This window comes from Lycium ferocissimum, chromosome 3 (assembly GCF_029784015.1).
Source record: "Lycium ferocissimum isolate CSIRO_LF1 chromosome 3, AGI_CSIRO_Lferr_CH_V1, whole genome shotgun sequence".
NCBI classification, from domain to species: Eukaryota; Viridiplantae; Streptophyta; class Magnoliopsida; order Solanales; family Solanaceae; genus Lycium; species Lycium ferocissimum.
In genome coordinates this window covers 10,405,400-10,430,603 of record NC_081344.1, presented here as the reverse complement: position 1 = coordinate 10,430,603, position 25,204 = coordinate 10,405,400, and the positions used below count along the sequence as shown (strand labels likewise).

At 33.0% G+C, this 25,204-nt stretch overlaps 2 protein-coding genes across 2 annotated transcripts; one reads left to right on the top strand and one right to left on the bottom strand.

Annotated features, from left to right (window-relative positions):
• Window positions 1-3,610: 3,610 nt before the first annotated feature.
• On the top strand, window positions 3,611-6,064 carry LOC132049671 (protein RGF1 INDUCIBLE TRANSCRIPTION FACTOR 1-like). Its single transcript, XM_059440567.1, has 3 exons — window positions 3,611-4,193; window positions 4,623-4,841; window positions 5,587-6,064. Exons 1-3 carry the CDS (start codon window positions 4,014-4,016, stop codon window positions 5,797-5,799), a joined length of 612 nt encoding a protein of 203 aa, XP_059296550.1. The 5' UTR covers window positions 3,611-4,013; the 3' UTR covers window positions 5,800-6,064.
• An 8,884-nt stretch (window positions 6,065-14,948) lies between these two features.
• LOC132049670 (DEAD-box ATP-dependent RNA helicase 38) lies at window positions 14,949-22,028 on the bottom strand. The gene is made up of 8 exons (XM_059440565.1): window positions 21,819-22,028; window positions 20,535-20,828; window positions 19,748-19,975; window positions 19,367-19,432; window positions 18,116-18,532; window positions 17,930-18,041; window positions 16,504-16,589; window positions 14,949-15,366 (listed from the first exon to the last, which is right to left on the bottom strand). The coding sequence occupies exons 1-8, from the start codon at window positions 22,008-22,010 to the stop codon at window positions 15,304-15,306; spliced, it is 1,458 nt and encodes a 485-aa protein (XP_059296548.1). The 5' UTR covers window positions 22,011-22,028; the 3' UTR covers window positions 14,949-15,303.
• Between the last annotated feature and the right edge of the window lie 3,176 nt (window positions 22,029-25,204).

Sequence of the window (25,204 nt, the reverse complement as noted above, 5' to 3'; positions counted from 1 at the left end):
AAAAAAACAGCTTTTGCCTAAAAGCACTTTTTTGAAAAGTACTTTTGAGAAAAATACAAATAGAAGCATTTTTTAAAAGCTAGGCCAAACATTAATTGTTGCTCAAAAGTGCTTTTTAAATTAATTGTCCAAACACAAACTGTTTTTCGCTAAAAGTGCTTTTTTGAAAAGTACTTTAAAAAAAAAAGTACTTTTTAAAATAAGTTCGATTTTGTGTTTCTACCAAACAAGTGATTAGTACATTCACAATCTTTCACACTTATCTAGTTATCATTAAATTTTATTTATTTAACGGAAAAGGACCTAAAGTACCCTTGAACTATTAGAATTGATACAAAAATATCCTCCATCCACCTTTGAGCCCCCAATACCCTTGCAGTTAACCTATTGGCTTTACTTTGCCCTTATTTTAACAGACCATTTCATTTATTACGTGGCAGCCTCTCATTGAATAGTTATATAATTAACTAAAACTAATTAATTCTCAACTCATTTAACCCGATCCACCAACTAAACCCTGACCCACCCCAAATAAATCCCTAACAAACCAAATTGGAAAACCCTCTAACTCATTTCATTACAAATCAAAATAAGGAAAAATTAACTCGCATTAAGTGTTTAAATGGAAAAAAAAATCTAATCTTAAGTTTTTATTGAGCATATTTGTGTTGAAATTTAGTTGAATACTGCAAAATAAAAAATAAAAAAAATACTTGTTTAATCTCATGAAACCTTCATAAAACTTAGACATTCATTGATGACCATTGACCTCAATTTGAAAATTTAATTTCGAGATTTGTTGGCAATTTGAACTTGGTATGTTGGAATTTGGTTCTTAAGCTCAAGTGTGATTGAGTATACTTGGAAAAAAAAATCATTAAGGAAGTGAAATAAAGCCGCCATTGAAGGAGCTTTTCGATTAATTTTCTAAATTTGTAAATTTGGGTGTTTAAATCAATTGGGTGATACTATTTTTAAAGTTGGTAGCATGAATAACCATCGAATTAGGGCTTAGAACCTGAAGAAAGAAGCAAAAAACTCCATGGAAGTCATTAATGAAGCTTGAAGCTTCAAGTTAGAAGATGACATGGTGGTGGTAGAGATTTTCTCACACGGGCAGGGTCAAAATATGGGTCATGGATGGATTTTTTTTTTTAATTTGGGAAGGGTTTAAATTTGGGCCAATCAAATCTGGCCACGTAATAAAAAATATTTAATTATTTTATTTTAACGTGACCTTTAAAAATATGGGCAAAATAGACCCAATAGGTTTACGACAGGGATATTTGGGGGCTCAAAGGTGGATTGAGGACATTTTTGTACCAATTCTAATAGTTCAAGGGCATTTTATGCCCTTTTTCGTTTATTTAAACGCTTGAACTATAGCTTGTTCAAATTGAACATCTGAACACATGACAAAGTGTTTCTGCTAGACACTTTCAACTGAAATTTTAGAAAAACATTTGTACATGTTTTCAAATGTCCATTAGGTAGTTAAATTAATCATATAAATAATGTCTTTTTTTTTTTAAATTATACACATCAGCTCAATTGGCACGTATGAAGTTCTGCGACTCATTAATGTTAATGCATACAATTCAAGTAGGTGACATATTTTAAGTGGTTAACTTATCTACTTAATGAGTACTTGAGAACACACACAAAAGTTTTTCTAAAATATAAAGTGAAAGTTTCTAAAAATATTTTATCACATGTTCAAATACTCAATTGAAATAGTAATTTGAATGTCTAAACAAAATTTGCTAGCAAGTTAAAAGAAAGTTTTTGCTACTGAAAAAGGTAGATATATAAATTATAGGCTGTAAGAAAAGATTTATGTTTTTAATTATCTCGTCAACCTCCGAATGGTAACTTCCAAATTAAATTATGAGAGTAATAATTAATCTGTTTTTTTTCTTTTCGAAATGTTGTCAGGTATCCTCATTATAATCCGATTATATTCGGATTCGCATCGCGTAAGGCTCCATTTGGGGAAAGGCTCCTACTCGTCGATTTTTCACACCCGCAAATAACCCGAAACGATTAAAGAAGGAAGCGGTAAAAATCAACCCCATCCGCCGCATCACATGGTTTAATCTATATTTAATTATGTAGCCTACGAGCGTGCTTATATATATTGAATTAAAATATGTGCATATCATAATCTTTTTTATTCTAAGGATCCATATTAAATAAATATTACATAATTGTGTGGGAGAATTATCTCTAGCAACGAAGTTCCATAAGCTGCTCAAAGACGGCAGCTCTGTGCAGCTGTTCTTTTTTGTTTTGTATTTTATTTTTATATTACTCACTTTCTAATCCCTGAAATTTCAATTTTTTTTCCTAAACAGAACTTTGAAAAAGTATACTTTTATTTAATTTATGGTTAGTTAAGTAATTAAGTACGGTTGAAAGTGATAGGTGAAATAATAAAAACAAACCTAAACTGCTTCTATACATTTCTATTTCAATTTATAACTTAATCTTGAAAAAATAATATGAGCTCTTTCTTATATTTTATTAGCTTATTTCCTAGGAATCTTAATTAACAAAGTAATAGATTTGAAGATGGGTAAAGAAATATGTATTTTTTGGTTCAATTTGAATTGACTATGTAGGTTCAGAGTTTTGTGCTTCAATCGGTTGTTACCTTTTAAATAATCATATTACACCCGTTGAAGCATCCTTCAACCACTGAGATATTCGCGAGAATTTCCAATAATTCTAATATTTGTCACTTAATAACCATACACTTATTAAACTGGTAATGTGTTTCTAGAATCAATAGACTATATTTATTTGAGAGAGGTTTTGATTTGGGGATAGCCGATTATATTCGAGAAAAGTAATCAACATTTCTATTCAAGAATATATATTAAGTCAAGGATGGAAATTTAATCATTCATAGAAACTTGTACTTTATTTTTCATGTATAACTATTTAATCAAAACCGTACAGTACATTGCTTGATTTAGACATGCAAATACACGTGCCGAAAAATTAAATTTATATAAATACTAAATATAAATAATGTTTTTATCGAATTTCAACCTTCCCCCTACATTCATCTTTAATTTTAATATTCATGCTGCCAAAACTTATGAATTAAAGTAGCCATACTCAAGACACTACAAATCTTAAGGACAAAAAATGCTACTTCCACAGTCCCATTTTATACGGCACTCTTTCTTTTTAGTCAGTTCAAAAAAAAGAATGATATATTTTTATATTCTACTTAATGAAATGATTTACAATCATACAAATACTCAAAACTTGTTTTAGATCACAAGTTCTATAGATCTTCACATATTCATTAAACTCAGTGCTCAATCAAACGCCCTCGTATAAAATGGGACCGAGGGAGTAATAACTGAGAAAATAAAGGGCATTCTAGGAACTTCAAAGGTCACATTAACACTCATTCTCATCTCGACGTAATTTGCAACAAGAAACCATACCATAGGACCCACATCAACCACCACTAAAAACTCGACACGTGTAAATCTGTATAAAAACAAAATCCAAACGACGTCGTTTAGTGACCAGCTGTTTTGCTTAGACGTAGCCTAACGGCCGACCTTTCTGCCTACATAGAGACGCAAAGAACATCCAAAGTTAGCGTAAGCGCCTAACTCACACATACGCTTTCTCTCTTCGCCTTTTTTTTTTTCCCATCATCCAACGGTTGAAAATCAATCTCAGCCACCTCATCTTTTGTCAACCGTCAGATCTACTTTCATTAATAAAATCGTTCTCCTTTGTTTTTATTGTTGAAATTTAAGTTGCTGTTAGTTTAGGTTAGGCCTTCCCTTCTTCCCTTTCCAACCCCACTTCCTAACAATCCTCTCTTTCTCTCTCTAAATTTTCTCTCTCTAGTTCTTGATTCTTCAACCATCATTACAAGAATCCAAGTAACTTTTTGACAACTTATTCACATTGGCTTATTATTCGCGCTGGTTGAATAAGGTCTTAGTCTGTATAGACATTTTAAGTCGATAGTCGAAGATTTGATGACAATGCTGGTTCCACCGTGGCTAGAGCCTCTATTAAACACGGCTTTTTTCTCAATATGCCGGACGCACGGTGATGCGGCACGTAGTGAATGTAATATGTACTGCTTGGACTGCAATGACAATGCTTTTTGCTTCTATTGCCGCTCATCCAAACATAAAGACCATCAAGTCATTCAGGTAATGATCCGACTAATCTGAATTCGTACAAAAGAAAGTTCACTACATAGTAATTTTTGGTATCTAAAACCTTCGCATTATGAGTATCATCATGATCCAGGGTCGGAGCCGCAATGATAGTTACAGGCTCGGTAAAACTCGATAACTGTGACTCAAACTATGTGTCTATTCAAAATTCAGTAAATAAAAAAAAATTATGGTCCAAAATTCATAAACTAAAAAATCTAATTCCACCTATGTGATAATCTTGTCTTGATTATTGGAATGTATCTTTTCTTACATAGTAAGTAACTATCCTTGGGTTTCATTTTTACCTAGAAAAAAGAAAGTAGGTATGTGGTTTTGACATTTTCTTTTTCACCACATGTGGTTGAAATTTGTAATGTGTGTGTATCTTTTTTTCTTTTTTTCTTGCATTGGATGAAATAGATAAGGAGATCTTCATATCATGATGTGGTAAGAGTCTCAGAGATTCAGAAGGTATTGGATATAAGTGGAGTGCAGACATATGTAATCAACAGTGCAAGAGTTTTGTTTCTAAATGAAAGGCCACAACCAAAGAGTAGTGGCAAAGCAAGTTCTCACGTTTGTGAAATATGTGGAAGAAGCCTTTTGGACACTTTTCGTTTCTGTTCTCTCGGATGTAAGGTAAATTACTAATTATTTAGTTAAAATTAATCTCTTAATTTTGTTATTATTCTCGATTACTTCATTTTATCTAGCTATTTTGGCAATGGCATTGCATTGCATTATTCATACACCATGATTTATGATTCATGTCCCACATATTTCACATCTTGATTACCATCCTTGATTGTAACTCCCTACCAAAGAATATATCACTCCACCGTCCTCACATCATAAGTTCACAACTCAAAAACATGTAGCCTTGGATTGTTATAAAACATATTGAAAAGATGAAGCTACGTTTATTGAGGGGTTCAATTGAATCTGGTTCGTCTTGTTTATATATAAAATATTGAATTTACTTATAAGGAAATTTGTAGTATAGTAGTAAAATTGGTTTAAGAATATTGTTTTAAGTCGTATGTTCGAATTCCGGTATACCAGCCAATTCTTTCATCGTTCTATATCTCTTGATCAAAATCTCTTATTCCGCTACTGATTACCAGAGTAGCCACATGGAGAGCTAGGGAGGTATAAATAGATACCCATCCCATCCTTTTCAAGAATAACCAATTAACCAATTTTTTTAATGCTATTATTACATTTTCTTTTTCGGGCACACAAGGCATACATTGTATATAGTGGTTCATCAATCATCACCATTATAGGCCAATTTAATCTTCCCATTGAAGTTATGATGAAGTAATCTTGAAAGATGAGTTGTATACATTTTGGGACTATATATCATTTGTTTTTAATGACTTAGCTTGTAGGAATAAAGAGGAATGGAGATGCAAGCTTTATCTTAGATGCCAAGAATGAAGTAGCATTGCAAAGAGGTGAAGGCATATCATCAAGAGGAGGAAATCAATTGCGTGAAGGCTTAGAACATGACATATACCCACCCACCCCACCTCCACCCCCTTCAAATGCTAGAAGAAGAAAGGGCATTCCTCATAGAGCACCCCTTGGTTCTTAACATAATAATTAACCAAAATAATAATTTAACTACCCTTTAAAAAATATCTTTATACAACTCATTATTGTAGAGGTCACATAAGGGGGGTTGTAAAGGTTGATGAAGTTTCCTTTTGAGGATGGTGTGGTCTTTGAAAAGAAGAAGAAAAAAAATTCTCTTGTAGGAGAAAGCAATAATGCACAATTTGTTATATTAGAAAGTTGGAAGATTGTACATTGTAATCAATTAATTAATTAAGAAATTAAAAGGCAAAGTGTTTGTTGGAGTTCGTTTTATAGTTTTCATTGGTCCACCAGCCCACATGGGCCGTTTACATAAAGGAAGAACCTTTTACTTTGTTTAATGCATGCAAATCAACTTTCTTATCATTCTACCTAGTTTGGTTTCTTGATACTTGATAGTAATATTTTGTGGAAATAGCATCCACCGATTACATTTCGGTCTTGTTTTCAAAAACTAATTATTGTCCTAGAGTTTTATATTCCACAGGTAGTTCAATTATAAAATTTAAAACTGCGGGATATAGTGACTATTTTTTAATTTCAGGAACTGAAAAATGAATATTTATGAATCTTTTCCTAATATTCTACTTAATTAATATTTGGGTTTCTTTCTTTTGGTCATTTACCTTGTGATTGTTTGTTTGAAAGCTATGTTTTGAACATAAAGATTTTCCTAATATAATACGTGGAGCCGAATTATTAGGCAAACTGCTACAAATTAAAGGGTGATGGATTTACAATGTGATGTGATGATCCCATCCAATAATGTCGAATCAGTCGGTTTGGTTGGTATTGAATTTGCTAATTATTTCTCCTTCTTTCTTTTGGTAATCATAATGAATTAATTTTGAGGTTGACATTTAATCCACAATATATGGAAAAGATTCAAATTCATGTGCAAGTAGGGTAGAGAAGCATCTTGTATCTCTTTGCTTGATTAAGCAAAAAGAAAAGGAAAAAAAAATTAAAGATTGGACTACATAACGTAAAAGGCCATTGTGATTCATGTACTAAAGTACATATCATATAGACTAGGGGTAAAATCTTAGCCGCAGATGATGTTTATATCACATAAAAAAAATATGGCTTTATTGACAAATTTCTTACTTAGTCATGATCAAGTAATATATATTTCTCAATTTAATTTTATTTGCTAATTAAGGTTAATTTTTTTAATTTAGCGTAAACATCAAGATTAAATACTTACAAGTTATAATCACAATACTTACAAGTTATAATCACAACGCACTTCCTTTTAGTTTAGGATAGTTTTGTTTAGGGTCTGTTTATATGAAGGAAAAAGTAAGTTAATTCCGTGGCAACCGAATACCAAAAACATGTTTCCATTGAAAAGGGAAATGACTTTCTTCGATTATGTTTTTCTCTTATAATCCATTTTAAGTAGTTTCTAAATTTTAGAGAGTATGTATTGGATATTTCTTCTGAAAAGTATTCTCTGTCATAACAAACACGCCCTTTAGTGCAATTAATTTTTGTACTTTTGACGTGGAAAATGGGGTAAGGATTGAGCCTTTGAGCTTAGGGAGAAACTAGTAGTACTTTTTTTTTTTTTTCTCCGGAGCTTTGGGACCTATCACTAACATAGTATCTTTTATTGTATATCCTCCTTCATATTACTTGGAGGATCCCGCCATGAAAATGGGGAGAAAGTGGACAACTAAGACTAGGGATATAGCCTTTGTTAGAAATATTATATTTACGCCAACGATGCATATATATATATATATATATATATATATATATATATATATAGCAACATTTCTTTCCATTTTTGTTTGGATGATCGACTTCATTTTAATTAATAAATGAAATTATTCGCCGATAAAATGTAAATTAAGAAAATGATGTTTAGATATTTATAAGCTATATAAAATTTCTACAAGTAATTTTTTTGTGGTTTCAAAGTGCTGGCCGGAAATTTTAGTGAAACCGACCAACAAATAATTCCCAATTGCATATCAAGATGATTGGATCATGCTCCACTTCATTTCATTTCTGATTTCTCTCCATTTTTTTCAAGTTCTAGCTTAGATTAGAGAAACATGATATATGTTAAAATTAATGGCTATAATTTAATTGACTAAAATGAAGCTCTAACTATGATTTAGATAATTAATAACTTGTCCACAAATAAATTTATTAGAACTTTTCTCTCTTCCTATAGTTTTCCCGCAGTTTTACCCCATCATTTTTTGTTTTGTTTTCCTTAAATCTCAATGTGCTCACGGACTTAATCAATCTCCTGTAGAATAATCTTTAGGAAAAATGGCTTATGGTCCCAATTAATCACTTTTTAAATCGCTCACTGGTAATCAGAACAGACTTGTCTTTTTCTTTCAATCTTTTTTTTGGCTGTATTTTCTTGCTAAAACAAATTATTATAAGACACTGGGATTTAAGGAAAACAAAGAAAAAATGCAAATAGAAGTTGTAACTGCAAGGGTTTATATTAAGTACAGGGTAAGAGAAAGAAAAGAAAACGATGGTTAGGGCTTCATTTTAGTCAATTAAATCATAATCATTATTTTTAACCTCTGTCATGTGTCTCTAATCTAAGCTAGAACTGGAGGAAAATGGAGAGAATGAAAATGGAGAAGAGCTAGATCCAAGATGATTAATATTGAGGAGGATTAAAGTCTCTAACAACAACCATTATAAGGCCACTGCACCTAAAATGCTGATTCAATTTATTCTCTAGTGTGCCTCAAAATGGCACTTTGTTTCATTTTACACAAGGGACGAAGTCTACAAATGTCGTGCCATTGATCCTCTTGATCTGGACCTCTCCTTTGCTACATTTGATGTCAAACCAAATACCCAACACAGCTAATGTAATTAAGTAAAAAATAGCTACTATGGTTAGAAGCCTAGAAACGATAATTATTTATGTAAGTTATCCTTTACCCGATCGTTAGGGTCATGAGTTTTGGTTAAAACCAAAACCAAAGCGAAAATTTAACCAAACCGAATAAAAAAAACCGACATTTGGTTTGGTTTGGTTTGGTTTGGTTTTAAATTTGAAAACCGATAATATTTGGTTTGGTTATGGTTATAGTAAAAAATAACCGAATAAATAACCGAACCAAACCGATAATTATATACATAAAATTTATAATTATTTATATGTATAATATTAACTTTTCATAAATAATTAAAGATATTTTATACCTTTTAATTATTAATTTAATTTTGGTTTACTTATTTTTAAGCATGTCTTAAAAGCGTATGTCCGAAGCCCAACAATCCAGTTTCAACTACAATAAGTCGTGGCAAGGGTAAAAAGTAAAAATACTATCTCTTTTCATTTTATATACCCGTGAAGCGTATATTTCTCAATATGCGTGGTTCGCCCTGCGTCGTGGAGTGAAAAAAAACATAAGAATTTGAAGAATGTAGAAGAATATTTGAATTATCACGGCTAATCCATAAATTGAAAAAACCAAACCGAACCAAACCGACAATAACCAAGCCGGTGGTTATTATTTTACTTGGTTTGGTTATGGTTTTAGACGTTTTTAAAGCATTAAATTGGTTTGGTTATGGTTTTAACCAATAACCGACCCAAACCGAACCATGAACACCCCTACCTGTCAGTGACTCTTTTTCACTTTACACACAGAATGTATTGTGGAGGCCAAAATCGGTATGGGCCTGGCCCATACATAAGATCTGTTCGTAAAAGTTAGATGGAATGACCAGTTTCTGGACGTGGTGCAGTATGAGTTTGTAGCCACAAATTCGAAAAAGAAATAGGGAAATAGTCACACTTTAATGCGAAAATAAAATTCGGGAAAAATTACTTTACTTAAAACACAGAAGAATTTATAGAAAACATGGAAGAATTTATAAATTTTTGAACCCCGTGAAGAGCTCTTTGGTCTTGAATTTATAAAGGTTTGAATCCGTACTTAGTTTTGAAGCTCCAGCAAATTTTTGAATGTATAAATCCTTCTTTGGTTTTAAACCTCCAATAGATATTTGAACCCCATGAATCATTACTTGAGTTTCAACTTACTATGCTATTTTCCAATTCCTCAATGTTCGTGATTTTGCCAGCCAGTATTACTACGAAATTATAAACTTGCTACATTACCTTTCATTCTAAGCATGTTTCCGAGCTACAATGATCATTCATACATGAATTCACTATATTAAAAAAAGAAGCTAATATCAACACGTCATAATGATATTCCTAAATCTACCCATGCTATCAACTTGTAGGAATTGGAAAATTGCTTATTGGCAAGTTCTAAACTGAACCAACGTGGAGCAGCAACGATTTGGCGAAATCTGGTGCCAAATTAGAACTCTTTCGAATGATGCTAGAGTTTCACTTGTAAAAGTTCGAAACCCCATCATACTGTCTTTGGAATTTCACCAATAAGGACTTTTTGAATTCCAACACGTTTTGCTCGAGTTCTCCTTGCCAAAGCTTCTAACTGCAGCACTGTTGGCTGGAGTTGTTCCGTATTTTAGTTGGAAGTATTTTTATCCAAAAAAAAGGTTTAAATCAAAAGAACTAAATGTTAGTAATTTTTTTTAAAATGGTGGCTTATATTAATTAATAGATAGCACTATTAAAAATGCTCTTTGCCAATATTTCCCGATATGGCAAGTATCAGGTCCAATGCCTTAGCCCTTATGGAATCTTACCTCAAACATAATATGACTGGTTGTTATATATAATGACCTCAACAATTTCAAATGTTATAGTGTGTATACGAGACAATGAGCCAATATTCATTAACAAAGAAATATTATACATGAAGAATTAATCCATTTTGGGAAGCCTACTGATTCAGAGGTCATGCAATTTTTACGCAACGGAGTTTGTAGATGGACATGTTAAAATTCATTAAGTTTGGTTTGTGACAGCCTCGAAAATCCAAGGGCAAGGGGGAAGGAGTAAATATCTAAAACTAATTCAGTTCCTAGTCTATCATCAATTTATTGAACATATTTCTAGCACCAGAAAGCTACTATTTGATAAAGAACTGAGAGAGAATGAATAATTTTTTATATATAATTATGGTGTCCGGATCAACTTGCACGCACCTTGACTAATTTCACGGGATGTTACCTCCATCAGCATAGATACCGAGTAACTTTGTTCACCATGACTTAAACAAATCAGGAAAAACTCACTTAATTAGTATATTTGCCTCCGATGAGATTTGAACCCGGTCAGTAGGGAATAATTTGACTTCCTTTTCCCCTACCAAGTCGTGACAAAGATCTCAATAATTTGGTTGATTTGCTCCATAATGATGAATCACCTTCGTGATTATTGTAATAATTGTGATCCATAGACAATGATCTCCTCAACCCTGCAACTAATAATCTTCTTTGTGATGATGATATTGTTCTCCTCTCTTTAGACACTACCAACGATACACAATGTCGAAGCATCCCATGAGATTGTACTTGTGATGAAGAAGAAGAACAATTTTCACGATCGATGACTCCATTTTCTCCATTTAAATTAATTTCCGACAGTAGATCCAATAAATACATGACATGTGTTTCTGCATCTGTTATTGGAGCACGGCAAACGGGACAACTAGCGTGCTCCACGAACCACTTATCGACACATGGCACGTGAAAAACGTGCCGGCAATTAGGCAACAAACGGACCAATTCTTGATCCTCCAATTCGCCTAAACAAACAGCACACTCGTTTTGATCTACACGAAATAGACTTTTTTTATGGATTGAATTATAAGCTATGATAGGGATTTTTTCCAAAATCTTTTTGTCTACTCCTTTGGGTAATTGAGGCTCGGGGATTGCCCTTAGAAGATTAGTGTCTATGGTTTGTTGTGTATTTCTCCTAATAGGGCAATATTTGGTTAAGATCAAGTGGTATATTACTAATGCTAAAGCTGAGGCTAATATGCCTATCATGGAGATAAGTAGAGGGGCATAAAAAGATGTTGAAGCAGTTGACACTTGAGGTTCTTTTGTGGTTTCCATGGTGATTTAATTTGTGATGAAAGACTATAATTTGGTTGTGATATTGTTAAGGGTGTCTGTATTTAAGGAGAGGGTGAGAAGATCTACATAAGAATGGAAGTTGAACTAGTTTATAGTAATGTTAGTTGAGGATACCTTAATTTCTTCTAGATAACAATTGATAGAGTAACTAGTAAACTAGTAAAAATAAGGGTGTGTTTGGTAGGCAGAAATGTTATGAATGTTCTCCGATTTTTTCATATTTGTGGTAAAAAAAATTTGGAAAAATGAAAAGAAAAATAAACATGTTCCTTAAAAAATTAGAAATATCGATACGCTAATGGAAGTAGGGAATTAACCAAGTTTCATAAGTGACATTATATAGCTTGCATTCCTCCAATCCTGTAACACACCCCATCCCACCCCCACCCCCATAGCCCTACCTCTACACCCCCCACATCATAGTGTTTCGCGATTATACATAAATGTTTTTGAAATAATATTTCTTGCTTGCTTACGTACGCACCAACATCAGAAAATAAATAAGAAAATCACTTATTTCTAAGGAAATATTTTCCGCGATTAAACATTTTCCTTCCTACCAAACACACTTTTAAGTTTGTCTTTTTTGGTTTTGCCACCTCCGTTGTTGGAGAATGTTGTCACTAACAAAGCTGAACGCGTTCTCGAACAATAAAACCCAAAAAAATGGATAAACTAAACTATATATGTTGAATAGTTCAACTTAACTCTAAGGATTTATTTAATTTGCAAGTAGTATTAGTAATGTCCTCTGAGTATTTAGAATATATTTTGTATGCAACAATATTCAATAGTAGCAATTTTTTTGTGTGGTTTCTTTTAGTAGTCCACTCTACCAATTTCTATATTTTAAATAATATGCAGAGTAGGGCAACATAATCGAGATACGGATGTTTTAAAAAAAGAATATCATCCTCTATTATTGAAATATGAACCTTTATAAGTTTAAAAATGAAGCCACGCGTTATCATTTATTTATCAAAATAAATAGATAGTGCCAGAACTGCAGATGTGAAGCTACAATATATCATCTAACAATTAATTTTTTGATCACCCCTACCATTCCTCACGAGAAGTGATCAAGATAGGAAGAGGAAAATCCTAGCCACAAATTTTAGGTAATTTTTAGGCGGGGGATAGTTGGAAAATATTTCCAATAAAATGGGATTACTTTTAATTATATATTCTTGGCCATGACGTTTCAGTAGGTCCATGGAAGATGTGAAGGATCCAAAGATGTGGTGGATTTGCAACGAGTGGAATTTAAATGTACTACTCCCCCATCCCAATTTATGTGATACACATTTCTTTTTAGTCTGTTAAAAAAAAATGATACATTTACTTATTTGGCAATAATTTAACGTTAAACTTTACTTTTTACGCTTAACGAGGTGATTTATAAGCATACAAATATTTTTAGCTTGTTTTAGATCACAAAATTTAAAAGTCTTCCTTTATTTTTAAATTCCGTGCCCAGTCAAACTATATCACATAAATTAGGACGGAGGGACTAATAAAATCGGGGAAAGAAAATAGGGATGCGGCTATAGTGGAGATGGATGTCTGTATGAGAACAAAAAGGAAGAGTTTGTTGTAAGAATTATTATGCATATAAATATTAGAGTATTATATCTGATGTAACAAGAATTTCAGTGGGTGCTATCGCCCCTTTGATTTGTCCTTTCTGGATGTTTCCTACTTGTTGGTCGGTTGATACTGATGTATTGTGGTTGTACGTTTTATAGAGACTGGATTAGCATTAAAAAAACTTTACTGTTAGACATCTACATCTCAAATTGTAGCTCGAACATGACACACTCAAACTGAACGTTAGATTATAAATTGACTAGCTTAAAGTTGGATGACCTACTTAAAACCCTTTCTGGATTGAATCTTAGGTGAGAATCCACACTTCTTACTTTGCTAGCCTCTATCATTCTCCTTGCAATAATGTTAAAAAAAAAAAAAAAAAAGTTAATTTACATAAATTACTACGCCGTCCGTCCAATTTATGTGACACATTTCGCTTTTCAAGAGTCAATTTGAGTAAATTTTGAAGTTAAATTGGATTAGATTAACTCAAAATTTTAAGATTAAAACTTATATATTTAAAAACTACATGAAAAGTACTATAGGTTGCAATTTTTCTCATATCAATTTGGTGAAAAAATACATCTCAAAATGTAAGTCAAAGTTTGCGCAGTTTGAATCTCGAAAAATAAAAAGTATCACTTAGACTGAGTGAGGATGTTATATATTATTTTTATCGGGTGCACTTGTTTATTCTTCATTTCTCTCATTTATTTGTTCTTTAAAGATATTGGATCTGACTGAAAAGATAAGAGATCCGGCTAAGCTTGTTACATATCTGGCCGGGAAAAAAATGAACCCTAAGACAAGTGCGAGTTCAAATAGAAAAAGAGAAAAAGGTGATATTTTAAAATAAAATATCTACTTAAGATTCAGAACCTTAGCCGCGCTATCATATCATATGCTTTGCTTTTATATTGTTTTCGCTATCATTTAAGTACTTATACTAACACATGGGTGCAAAAGTTTGTGATTTAGTTTTTAACGCAGCAAGTAGGGAAAAACAATTCTTAATTGTTGATACCAAAAATAAAGTAGTTATGCAGAGGTTTTTCCTATCATTGAAGTCAGAAGTTTAGGTGTGAGACCGAGCCTTCCCAAAGAGAAAGAAGAAAAGTACTCAGTTTCGTTGGAAAAACCATTTCACTGGCTAGGAATTAGAAGAAAAAAAAAAAAAAAACTTCTAGATCAATATCAATAAAAAGTAGGTTCTAGGGTAAGTGAATTTTATTTGACTAGAGCTAAAGCAATGTGCTAAGAATCTAGAAAAGAAGGTTGAAGGTTGGAACAAATGTATAACAAGAATTCTAAACTAGTCCCCTTCCTCTCTTTCTTCAAAGACAGGTACACATCACAGGAAACCTCCTCCCCCCCTCCCAAAAAAAAAAAATACAGAAGTGTGAGACGCAAGACTTCTACCTAGAAGCAAACTAATCTCTTTGCTACTTTCAAATGAATAATAACAATGTCATCGATATTCCAATCTGAAAAGCATCCACTGCTATAACACTAAAAATGGTAAGTGAACCTGAGAGCAATCAATTCGAATGATGATAATAGCAACTTCTGCTTTTCAGGAGCACCCTAGTCCTCTTCTGTGTCAACAGTACAAAACCATTGTACTCTGTTTTACATGCATAAATTCGTAGAAGAGAAAAATAGAAACAACTTTACCAAGACAAGGAAGAAAAACCAGACGCAGACAAGACCAAATCACTATAAACAAGCCATCATTTACAGTCTATTGCTGATGCCGCTTTAATGAAATTTACACTGTCAAAAAAGGGAGTTCTTGAAAGTGGGGCTAATGAGGCAACAACTCAATCAAATATGATCAATGGAGTGCATCCACCTCGTGAGACCCGCTAACTAACAAAGGCAGCGGATTCTACTCAGCTTACAGCAAGCCAGCTTTCTTCAGAGCGTTCTCAAAATCTTCATCGCTCTTATATGAGGTAATCTGCATAATGAACATGAAACAATTAACTTGAGTCTAATGTTACCCATGGATAATACCAATTTGAACTAAAACAACCATATAATTTAAGTAGAATGCACCAATTCCCCCGCCACTAAAAGCTCAATTATGTTGGCATTCTACTGTAAAGAAAAATCACCTCTGAAGTCTATCATATCTCATAAGTAATCTATATATTTTCTCAGAAAGCACTTCTATAACTCTGAACTCGATGCCATAAGAATGTTGTTGTGACACAATGGCTCATTACAAGTCATGAGAAGCCATGGTCGTTATAAAATGCGACCCAGCTTATATGATTGAATGATCCTAAAATCCAATCCATGGAACCAAATTCTAAATTACCAAATAATCAGGAAAGACTAATACAGATTGGCATTTTTGTAATACACAACAAATAGCATAGTGATTGACCACTATTTTGACCAGAGTACTAATATACTGTCTTGTTTATATGCAGATAACAACGATGTTATATCATATATACAATTCTATTTAAAAAGAAAATAGGGCCACCCGCGCCCCACCCCAACCCGGATCAACAAAGATACTCTTTTAACTCCTTACAGAAAGGAACTATGCCTTCTTTTATCTGAAATAGTTTCTCTTTTCTTTTGTGAGAAATTGCCAGGTTATTTTTCTGCGACTAGCATACACTACAAATGTTGCACTCGACCAATAATGCTGAATGCTTTGTTCATCTGATCCTTCTCTTGAATTGCATCTGTATTAACATTTCACTTGGAATTGTATCATACTGGTATAACAGTAGTTTATACTATAGTCTATAGTGAGAATTTGCACCCCACCAATCCCCACAAACCCACACAAAGTGAAGAAATTCTAAAGAGGTGGGTTTTTCCTATCTCTTGAATTAACTGGTGGTAATAAACTTTAAACTAATTCAGTCCACAAATTGCCAACCCTGTTTATAGTTAATCATGCTACTATGTTTCCAGCCATAGTATAGAAGACCATGCACATGAACAGAAGCAAAGATATGCTAAGTCACCCTGTATGCACGTATGACCTAATCCTAAAAAGATTGTAGGTACGATCCTAAACCTCAGAAACAAAAGCAAAGCACAAAATGCAGCAATGTAAACAGCAGATACATGCCTCAGTCACTTGATGGTTGAAATGGTTCTCAATCTTTGACATTATCATGTTGTCTCGGTCACCGCACAGCAAGTTGAATACGGCACCTGTTCCACACAAGAGGGAAGTCATATTACACCACATTGCATAAACTACATAACATTTATATATAGCTCATTTCAGGCATACTACATCATGAAAGGAATTAGCACAAATTTGTCACTTATTTCGTAAGCCTCCATCTTATCTGTTCTCTCTTGATTAATTTTCCTACAGGCAACAAATACATATCAAGTCATACGGATAACAATTAGGCAGGGTTTGCGCATTGCATCATCCATTTTGTTCCTCATCCCCTAATGAAACAAGAAAACTACTGTACTAGGTTGCTATCTTGTCAAGTGGTCTCTCTATTTAAATAAGTTACTGACACTCCCTTTCAGATGCTAAAGCTTAGCCTTTCAGTGCCAGGAGACACCATAGCCATTGGCTACTGTGGGAGAAAGCATTTGTTTTGCAATGTCGATCTATTGCAGTTCATCACGTTAAGAAGGTTATTAATTTCATGGATAGCCGATAATCTTCAATTACAGGGAACCAATGCTGCTTCCATGTCACCTGCAAACACCTTACTTTTGCACCAATTTATACACTTGCAAGTCCAGCATTTATTTTGCTTGTCACTAAGAGTGCAGATCTTGTCAGTTATGGTCTATTCACTGTGCTTGGAACGGTGTCACTGATTTGTCTCATCTCTACGATCCTACTGATGTTAAGCACTAGAATTTTGAATGGAAAATTCTAGAGCTATTAGCAAACATACTTTTATTCTCAAGCAGAAAAGACAAAAAGAAGTACATATTGTTAGACACTAAATACTTGTCTTCACGTCGCCATGGGTTTTCTTCGCAAGTACATACAAAATGAGTCTTTTTAATTTGAAAGCTAGAAAATTTTCATACTAACAAAAGCAGTCTAGAAATTTTCAGAATAAATATTTTGAAGTGCTTTTGCCCTACATATCTTTGTGTTCTTAAGGGGATCTCATCGCGATGAGCTCCTAAAATATTACAACTTTTCAATTGATTCTTAAGACTAAAGTCCCTTTTCAAGATGAAAGTTCTCAGAACTTTCAGGCTAAATATACATCCATTGGTAATTTATTGATATGTTATTGTGTTCAAGTTTATTTCGTTCATTTCTTCATCTTCTTATATATCACATATAGAATTTAATGCTCGAGAAATGCACCAAACACTTTACACTCTTTTATGACGGACGCTATGCAACTCTCTTTTGCTAATAATAAATACTACTTTGTAATATCATTTTATCATAGTAACAAAACATATATGAATAATGCAAGTGATATACAGAGTGATAAATAAGCAGAGTGAGACTTGACACTAGCAGGGAAGTATGCAAAAAGAAGGTGGCAACATATTACCTTTGCGGCCAAAACGCCCTGCTCTACCAATCCGATGCAAGTAGACCTCATGATCTGGCTCGGATGGACTCTCATGTCTCACAGGGAGATCATAATTAACCACCAAATTAACCTACAGACAGATTGTAAAACAAATTTGTAAAGCATATATGACTGGCAACTGGAAAGCCTCAAATCTAAAGTTACCTGTGATTGGTCAAACCCACGAGCAAGAAGATCAGTTGATATAAGAACTAGTGTCAATCCTTCTTTGAACTCCTTGATTATTTTGTCTCTGTCTTCTTGCTTAAGAGCACCTTGAATTGTTGTCACTTCATAGCCATAGTCAACCAATGATTTATGCAACATACTTGCACTGTTTCTTGAACGAACGAATATGATTGTCTGCCCCACCTTCTGTCCCAGTTCGAGTATTTTGTCTTTAATCACCACGACTTTTGAAAGTTCATCCGGACACTGCACTTTATATTGCTTCACTGATTCCAGTGAAAGTTCTTCTTTCTTCACAAACATTTGGTTGTAATCTTTAACGAAAAGATCTCTAACAATTTTTGTCACAAATGCTTTGACATTTTCCCCAAACGTTGCAGAAAACAGAAGCACCTGCAAATTGAGAGGATGAAAAAGAAAAGTTCATCATCAATTTTTTTCCTGAAAAATCGTCCAATGGGGGAAGCTTATCAGGAAGAATGTATAAACAATAATTCAGCACAGACCCATTCGCAGCCCTCATCCCCATCCTTTCTTGCCTAAAATAAACTCAGGTGTTAGCCAGCTCCATGAATTGCACCTTAATTTAAGCCTCAGACTATAGGCAGTACTCACTAAATGAGAACGGTGAAGATTTAGATATTTCTTGATATTCTACCCCTACTCCCTATACCATATGCATAAATATAGAAGGAAACATGCAGCAGCCGCTATTCCCTCTTTTTTTTTTTTTTTTTTTTTTTTTGGAAACTGGTACTATTAAAGCCACTTGCTTCTCTTTATTGTTTTGCAGCTGCTAGTGCTATGTGTATTGTCAGTTGTACTTCAAAGCAAACTTAATTGGTCAGTTTTGAACACTGAACCTGGCAAATGCTCCATGAAGGACAAACCTATTAGTTGGGGAAATGTTCTATTCATGTTAGCACTTATACTTTGCGTCCTACACTTTTCTAGGAGTTGTTTATCCTTCCAGAGACTACAGAAAATATAAATAACTTTTACTACTTGTTATATTTCTTTTTATTTTATATAGTACCTGAGATGAGTATTTTATATTTACAATTTGATTTGTGATTCTGCAATATGCCGCTCTATGGCTCAACCATTTGCGAGAATCGTCTTTGCATGTGATCTCTGAAGTTTTTCAGACTATTATTACAAACTAAGCAATTCATAGCAGCAAAATACCTCAAATTTAAAAAGCACAAAGGCCAAGCTTTAACCAACCTGGCAGTCAGCGCTGGCTTTAACGATTGCCTTCATTATCCTTACGGAATCATCCTGAAAACCACTCTGTGCAAACACACACACACACACAAAAAAAAAAAAAAAAAAAAAGACACCATCAACAAGCAATCAGATGCTGAACATTGATAAAAGGACAAAGCACAAATTCTTAACATTTAGAGCAAAATCCCTAAAGATGAAGATTGTAAACTAGATAATTAGCTCATTACGCTCAACACTACCGTCCACTAAGAAACCGAAGGCAAGACCAACAAACACAACATGAGAAGTGATTTAAATAATTTAAAAAATACATGCCTAACAATAAACATCAACAAAAGGGGAAAAACCAAAGGGAAGTGAGGATAGAGAATCAATTACCTCTGCCAACATATGGTCCGCTTCATCAAATACGAGAATTTTCATGCAACTCATCCCCAGTTTCCTTGCTGTTACCCACTTGTTTATGGTTCCAGGTGTGCCAATTACTACTTGGGCAGTAATAGGTGGGCGTTTTGAAATGGGCATATAGTTGGCAGCATCTGGTGGGATACCTAACTCTGATGTTATCCCAGTGTACTTCCCCATCTTCAATAGCACTTCCATATTCTGCAGCATTTTCCACCATTAACCAAATCTTCTCAAGTTTTTTTGTTTCTTGAATGATGAAGAAACTTCTTAAGTTTTTCTTTGAAATGTAAAAACATTAAAAAGGCAATGTAGGTAAAGTTTATAAACAAAGATACGTAGTGAACCGCGTACCTTTCTTTAAAAAAATAGATATCTAGTGAAGCAGATAGTGAACTAAAACACATGCATAATCTGACACACACAATGTTGCAAAACACTTTCTATTCGACTAAAAATTTGATGCATTAAAAATTGAAGTAATTGATCCTGCAATAAAGATTAATTCTCCAATGCCAACATTATTATTGCACCCAAAGATGTGCCTAGGTCAATGAAGTTAGGTTAAAGATCTAGGGAGACTGCCAACAAAAAGGGCAACTTGATTTCTTTCCATTTGCCTAAGCCTTAGTGGGCAGATAATGCTTTACCAGTAAAAAGATCCAGGTGTGCGCGCACTATGAAAACCATTACACCACCATTATTCAGAACACAAAAATTAAGAACAACAAAAAAGGTACTACCAGCATTTATATCAGACCTGAATAGCCAATTCTCTGGTTGGGCAAATACAGAGAGCTTGAGGGGCAGCAAGTTTTGGATCAATTCGACTCAACATCCCAAGCACAAAGCAAGTAGTTTTACCAGAACCATTATGAGCCTGAGCAATTAGATTCTTGTATGGCGGCGTAAGAATCATAGGCAAACTAATCTCTTGAATTTTGCTAGGACGCTCAAACTGCATCTCTACATATAATCCCTTCAACAGCTCCGGAGATAAGTTCAAATCCTCAAATCTCTTCGCTGATTTGTACCGAGTGTCGCCAGATGTAACCTACATAAAAAAATCAGCTTAGCGATTTTTACAAAAATATACAACCCAGCATAATATATTACACCTACAACAGTGCATAACACACGATATACAACGTTACACAAACATTATACAAGAAGCACCATATTTCTAGAATCAAGAACTTGTGTCTTCAAAATCTGTTTTTCTGGTGTGAGAGGAATCTGCTAGACAATATGGATCAGTAAATGGATTTTTTGGATTCACTTGGGAACTCCGTAACTAGATCTTATCGTAGGGATAGATGTTTTTGTACTTTTGTGTATCTTCTCGGTACTTTTTATTAATAAAACTCTTGTAATTTTCCCTTTGATTAAACCCTAATTGAACTACAAGTATATAACAAAATCAGCTTATTAAAAAAAACAGGGCTCAAATCTCTTGGCTGATTTGTACAAGATGTAACCTATAAATTCATTGATTAAAAATCCTAATTTAGCTAAAAGGTGTTTAGACGCAAATATGGACTAAATCAGGTGTTTATACACAGTATGGGCTACCTTGGGCAAATATTTTTAATAATAGACATAAAGCATAATTTTCCCTTGATTTTAAACCCTAATTTAGCTACAAGTATAACAAAATCAGCTTATAAATCCCTAATTTTAGCTACAAGTATATAACAACATCAGCTTATTAAACCCTAACTTAGCTACAAGTACAACAAAATCATCTTATTAAACCCTAATTTTAGCTACAAGTATATAAAAAAATCAGCTTATTAAACCCTAACTTAGCTACAAGTACAACAAAATCAGCTTATTCAAAAAAAAAAAAAAAAAAATTAGGGCTCAAATCTCTTGGCTGATTTATACAAGACGTAACCTATAATTCATTAATTAAAAACCCTAATTTATCTACAAACAACAACAACATATTCAGTGTAGTCCCTGATTTAGCTACAAGTATAAAACAAAATCAGCTAATTAGAAGAAAAAACAAAAAGATTTAGAGTGAGGGAAAAAGCGTTACGGCTTCTATGGATAAATCTTCAGGTTCAGTGAGAGTTGAATTGACTGTTTTGGACTCATCTATTTGTAGAGATCCAATTTTGACTTCTTCTTCTTCTTCATTAGATTGCTCCTCGGCTTGATCGATCTCATCAGCTTGGTCTGCCCAACTTTTGGTTTCCTTTGGTGGGTTTGTTGAAGAACTGTCAGCCATTATTGGAATTGACAAAAGAAAGAATGAAATGAGTTGGAAAGTGAAGGCAAAACAGGGAGATGGAAATATATATAGAGAGAAAGGAACGGTGCTTATGAAATAAGCGATTATTTTACTTGCTCTTTAATAGCTGAATATTTTATGGCGGTTGATGTTTATTAGTTCTCCACCTAGTATAAATGGTCCTTAATTTATGAAAATGAATATTTTAATCCTTATTAATATCATGTAATCTGGAATAGTCTTTAATGTAATGTATGATGGTTGGATTATTTTAGTCCTACATGTAGTTTAAATGGTCTTTAATATATGAAAAAAGTGATTATTTTAGTCTTTTATTAATATCACGTAATTAAAATAGTCTTTAATTTATGAGGGTTGAACTATTTTAGTCCCTCATGTAGTCTAAATGGTCCTTCATTTATTAAAAAAGTGATTATTTTTGTCCTTTCTAAATATTTAGTAATTAAAATAGTCTTTAATGTATGAATAAAATGATATATATATTCCTTTGTAAATATTTAGTAACTGAAATAGTATTTAATGTATGAAAAAGAAAATGATTATATTAGTTTTAAACTTTAAGAGTAACTAAAAGGATATGTTAAGTTTAATCAACAACTCACGTGAGGGAAGCAAAAGTTATCCTTTCTGTCCCGCCATATACGCGTGTGCACTTGAAATAATGGAGCATAAATCTTTCTTGCTTTCTTTATAACGTAGTTTTCGTTCTTACAGCAGACACAATTAAATTATGGTCCCAAAGACAAAACATACGTTGATTATTGGTACAATGATTTTCATTAAAAGTAGCAAAAGTAAATCTTTCTTCTCATCATATAAGATTTAATTTAATTTGGTTATGGTTGAAAGGTTTCACTTCCATTTTTTATGTTTTTATACAGCAAATTTGAGTTGCTAGTTAAACTTAACATGTTTTTTACTTGCACCGTTACTTTTAAGGTTTAGAACTAATATGATTATATTTTTCATATGTTAACGACTATTTCGGTTATGTGGTATATATATGAAGGACCACAATGATCATTTTTTCATACATTAAGGACTATTTCGATCATGTAATATATATGGAGGACTAAAATGATCACTTTTTCATACATTAAAGATCATTTCGACTACGTGATATATATGAAAGACTAAAATAGTCCAACTCACATACATTAATGATCAATTTGATCATTTTCTGGGTAAATATATACTAGTGACAATTCAGCATAGGCCCAAACCTACACTAGAATTGCATAAATTTTGCTATCTTAATTTGTAACGTTATGTATATCTTAATTGAAACGGTCTCCATAATTTTCTGACAAGAAAGGCTTCTTTTAGAAAGATCAAATTTACCGGGCTATGTACGTAATGATTCTTAATTTTGTTTAATGAATTAAATATCGTCATTACCACAAAAAAAAAAAAAAATAGATTAGGCTATGAAAGCAGAAGATATAGTGTTTTTCTTATTATAGACTTTCATTTTTTACTTTCAACTGAGGCAAATGTAGTTGATAATTTATGAGTCCAGAAATTATGCGTAGAATTCTTTTTTTTTTTTTTCTTTCTTCTTCTAGTTTTGTTCACATCTTAGATCTATAAATTAACTTATCCATACAGGAGCCGAATGAAACCAAAATTTCATGTTCGGTTTTGAATTAGAGACGTTGAAAATAATGAATCGATGTCGACTATAACCCCTAGCCTTCGAAGCTAAAGATGCGGGTTCACTATTTGAATTCGATAGAACTATCACATATCATCTAAATAAGTTTTTTCTTACGCATTTTTTAATATTCCTTTTAAATATTTTGAATTGTCAATTATTGTAACTTATAGTATTTTTTATGTAATTTCCAAATATATGAATTTTATTCAAAATTTTAAAGATGCCATATCTGAATCTACGGTAAAGACTAAAAGATTTGATTCTTGAATTCAAACGATATCACATAAATGTAACGGAAGAAGTAATTCTTTTTAGCAATCTCTTTCCTCTATGGTAGCGCTGGACATCTCGTGGAAGAAATGACCTACATACTGATCTCTTATGGGAGAATTTATTTATTTGATGTATACAAGAATTTTCGTGCTCATCAAAAATTGTCGGTATAGTTATCATATGCTTTAACCTCGTACGAAATCAAACATTCTCAAAATTCACCAAAGTTACTATTCAAAATAATTAAATTTGATGGTTGAAAAAAAAAACGAAGATAATAATAACACAATGAGCTAGTTAATCTTTTCAATTCGTCACAGTAAGGTAGATATTTTTTTAAAATATATGTGATTTTAATTATTTTTTTTTGTTGTTTTGTTTTTACCAATGTACATGGAATTCACAAACGGAGCACGAGATATATGTGCGGCACACTAGATGCATTTGATATATACTGTAAATATTGTTGACTATCGTCTTTCTCCAAAACATAAAGAAGTAAGAGATAATTAGTATATTTCAAGTTTTTGTTAATCAAGATTTTGAATAGCAAAGCATTTTTCACCTAAACATCAAGCTGAATCATTTGTAACTAGGCATCATAATTCACTCTAATCGATGGTAATATGATGATTCGATGGTGATCGGATGTGCTTACTCCGGATGCTTTCCTGGGTAAGTTTGGGAACCCACAGAGGAGAACTAGATTCTCCTCCTTTGCGCTAATCCTATGATTACAAGTAAAATCAGTAATTATGTAGAAGGGTCGGACTGCCTCAAAATCTAGTCAAATTTATTTATTCACAACAATTTTAATTTTATCCAGTGGGCAAGGAAAAACGAGTCCTCAAAGGTATACTTGCGTTGGACATGTTTGCTTAAGTTACAATCTGACAAGAATTTTCATATCATGAATCCTTAAAAAGAATACAAGGTTAAGTTCACAATCACCCCACAAGTGTGTATAATCCTACAGAAGGTTTAACTTAAGACTACATCCACTCCACTAACTGATGCTTCTATATACATCATGAGCTCCTCTGGTGAAGGGCTTTTCTTGTTGTAACATATGGTGCATAAGTTTTCTGCTAATCAGCTCCAAAGTAAGAAAGAAGAGCATTGGCTCTAGAATATAACTGATCCAAGGGCGCACTGCTCCAGCCTTGCCAGAGTTTACAGACACATTTACCAGTGATGAACCTACAATAAACGTATTTTGTAAGTGAATAACATTAGAATT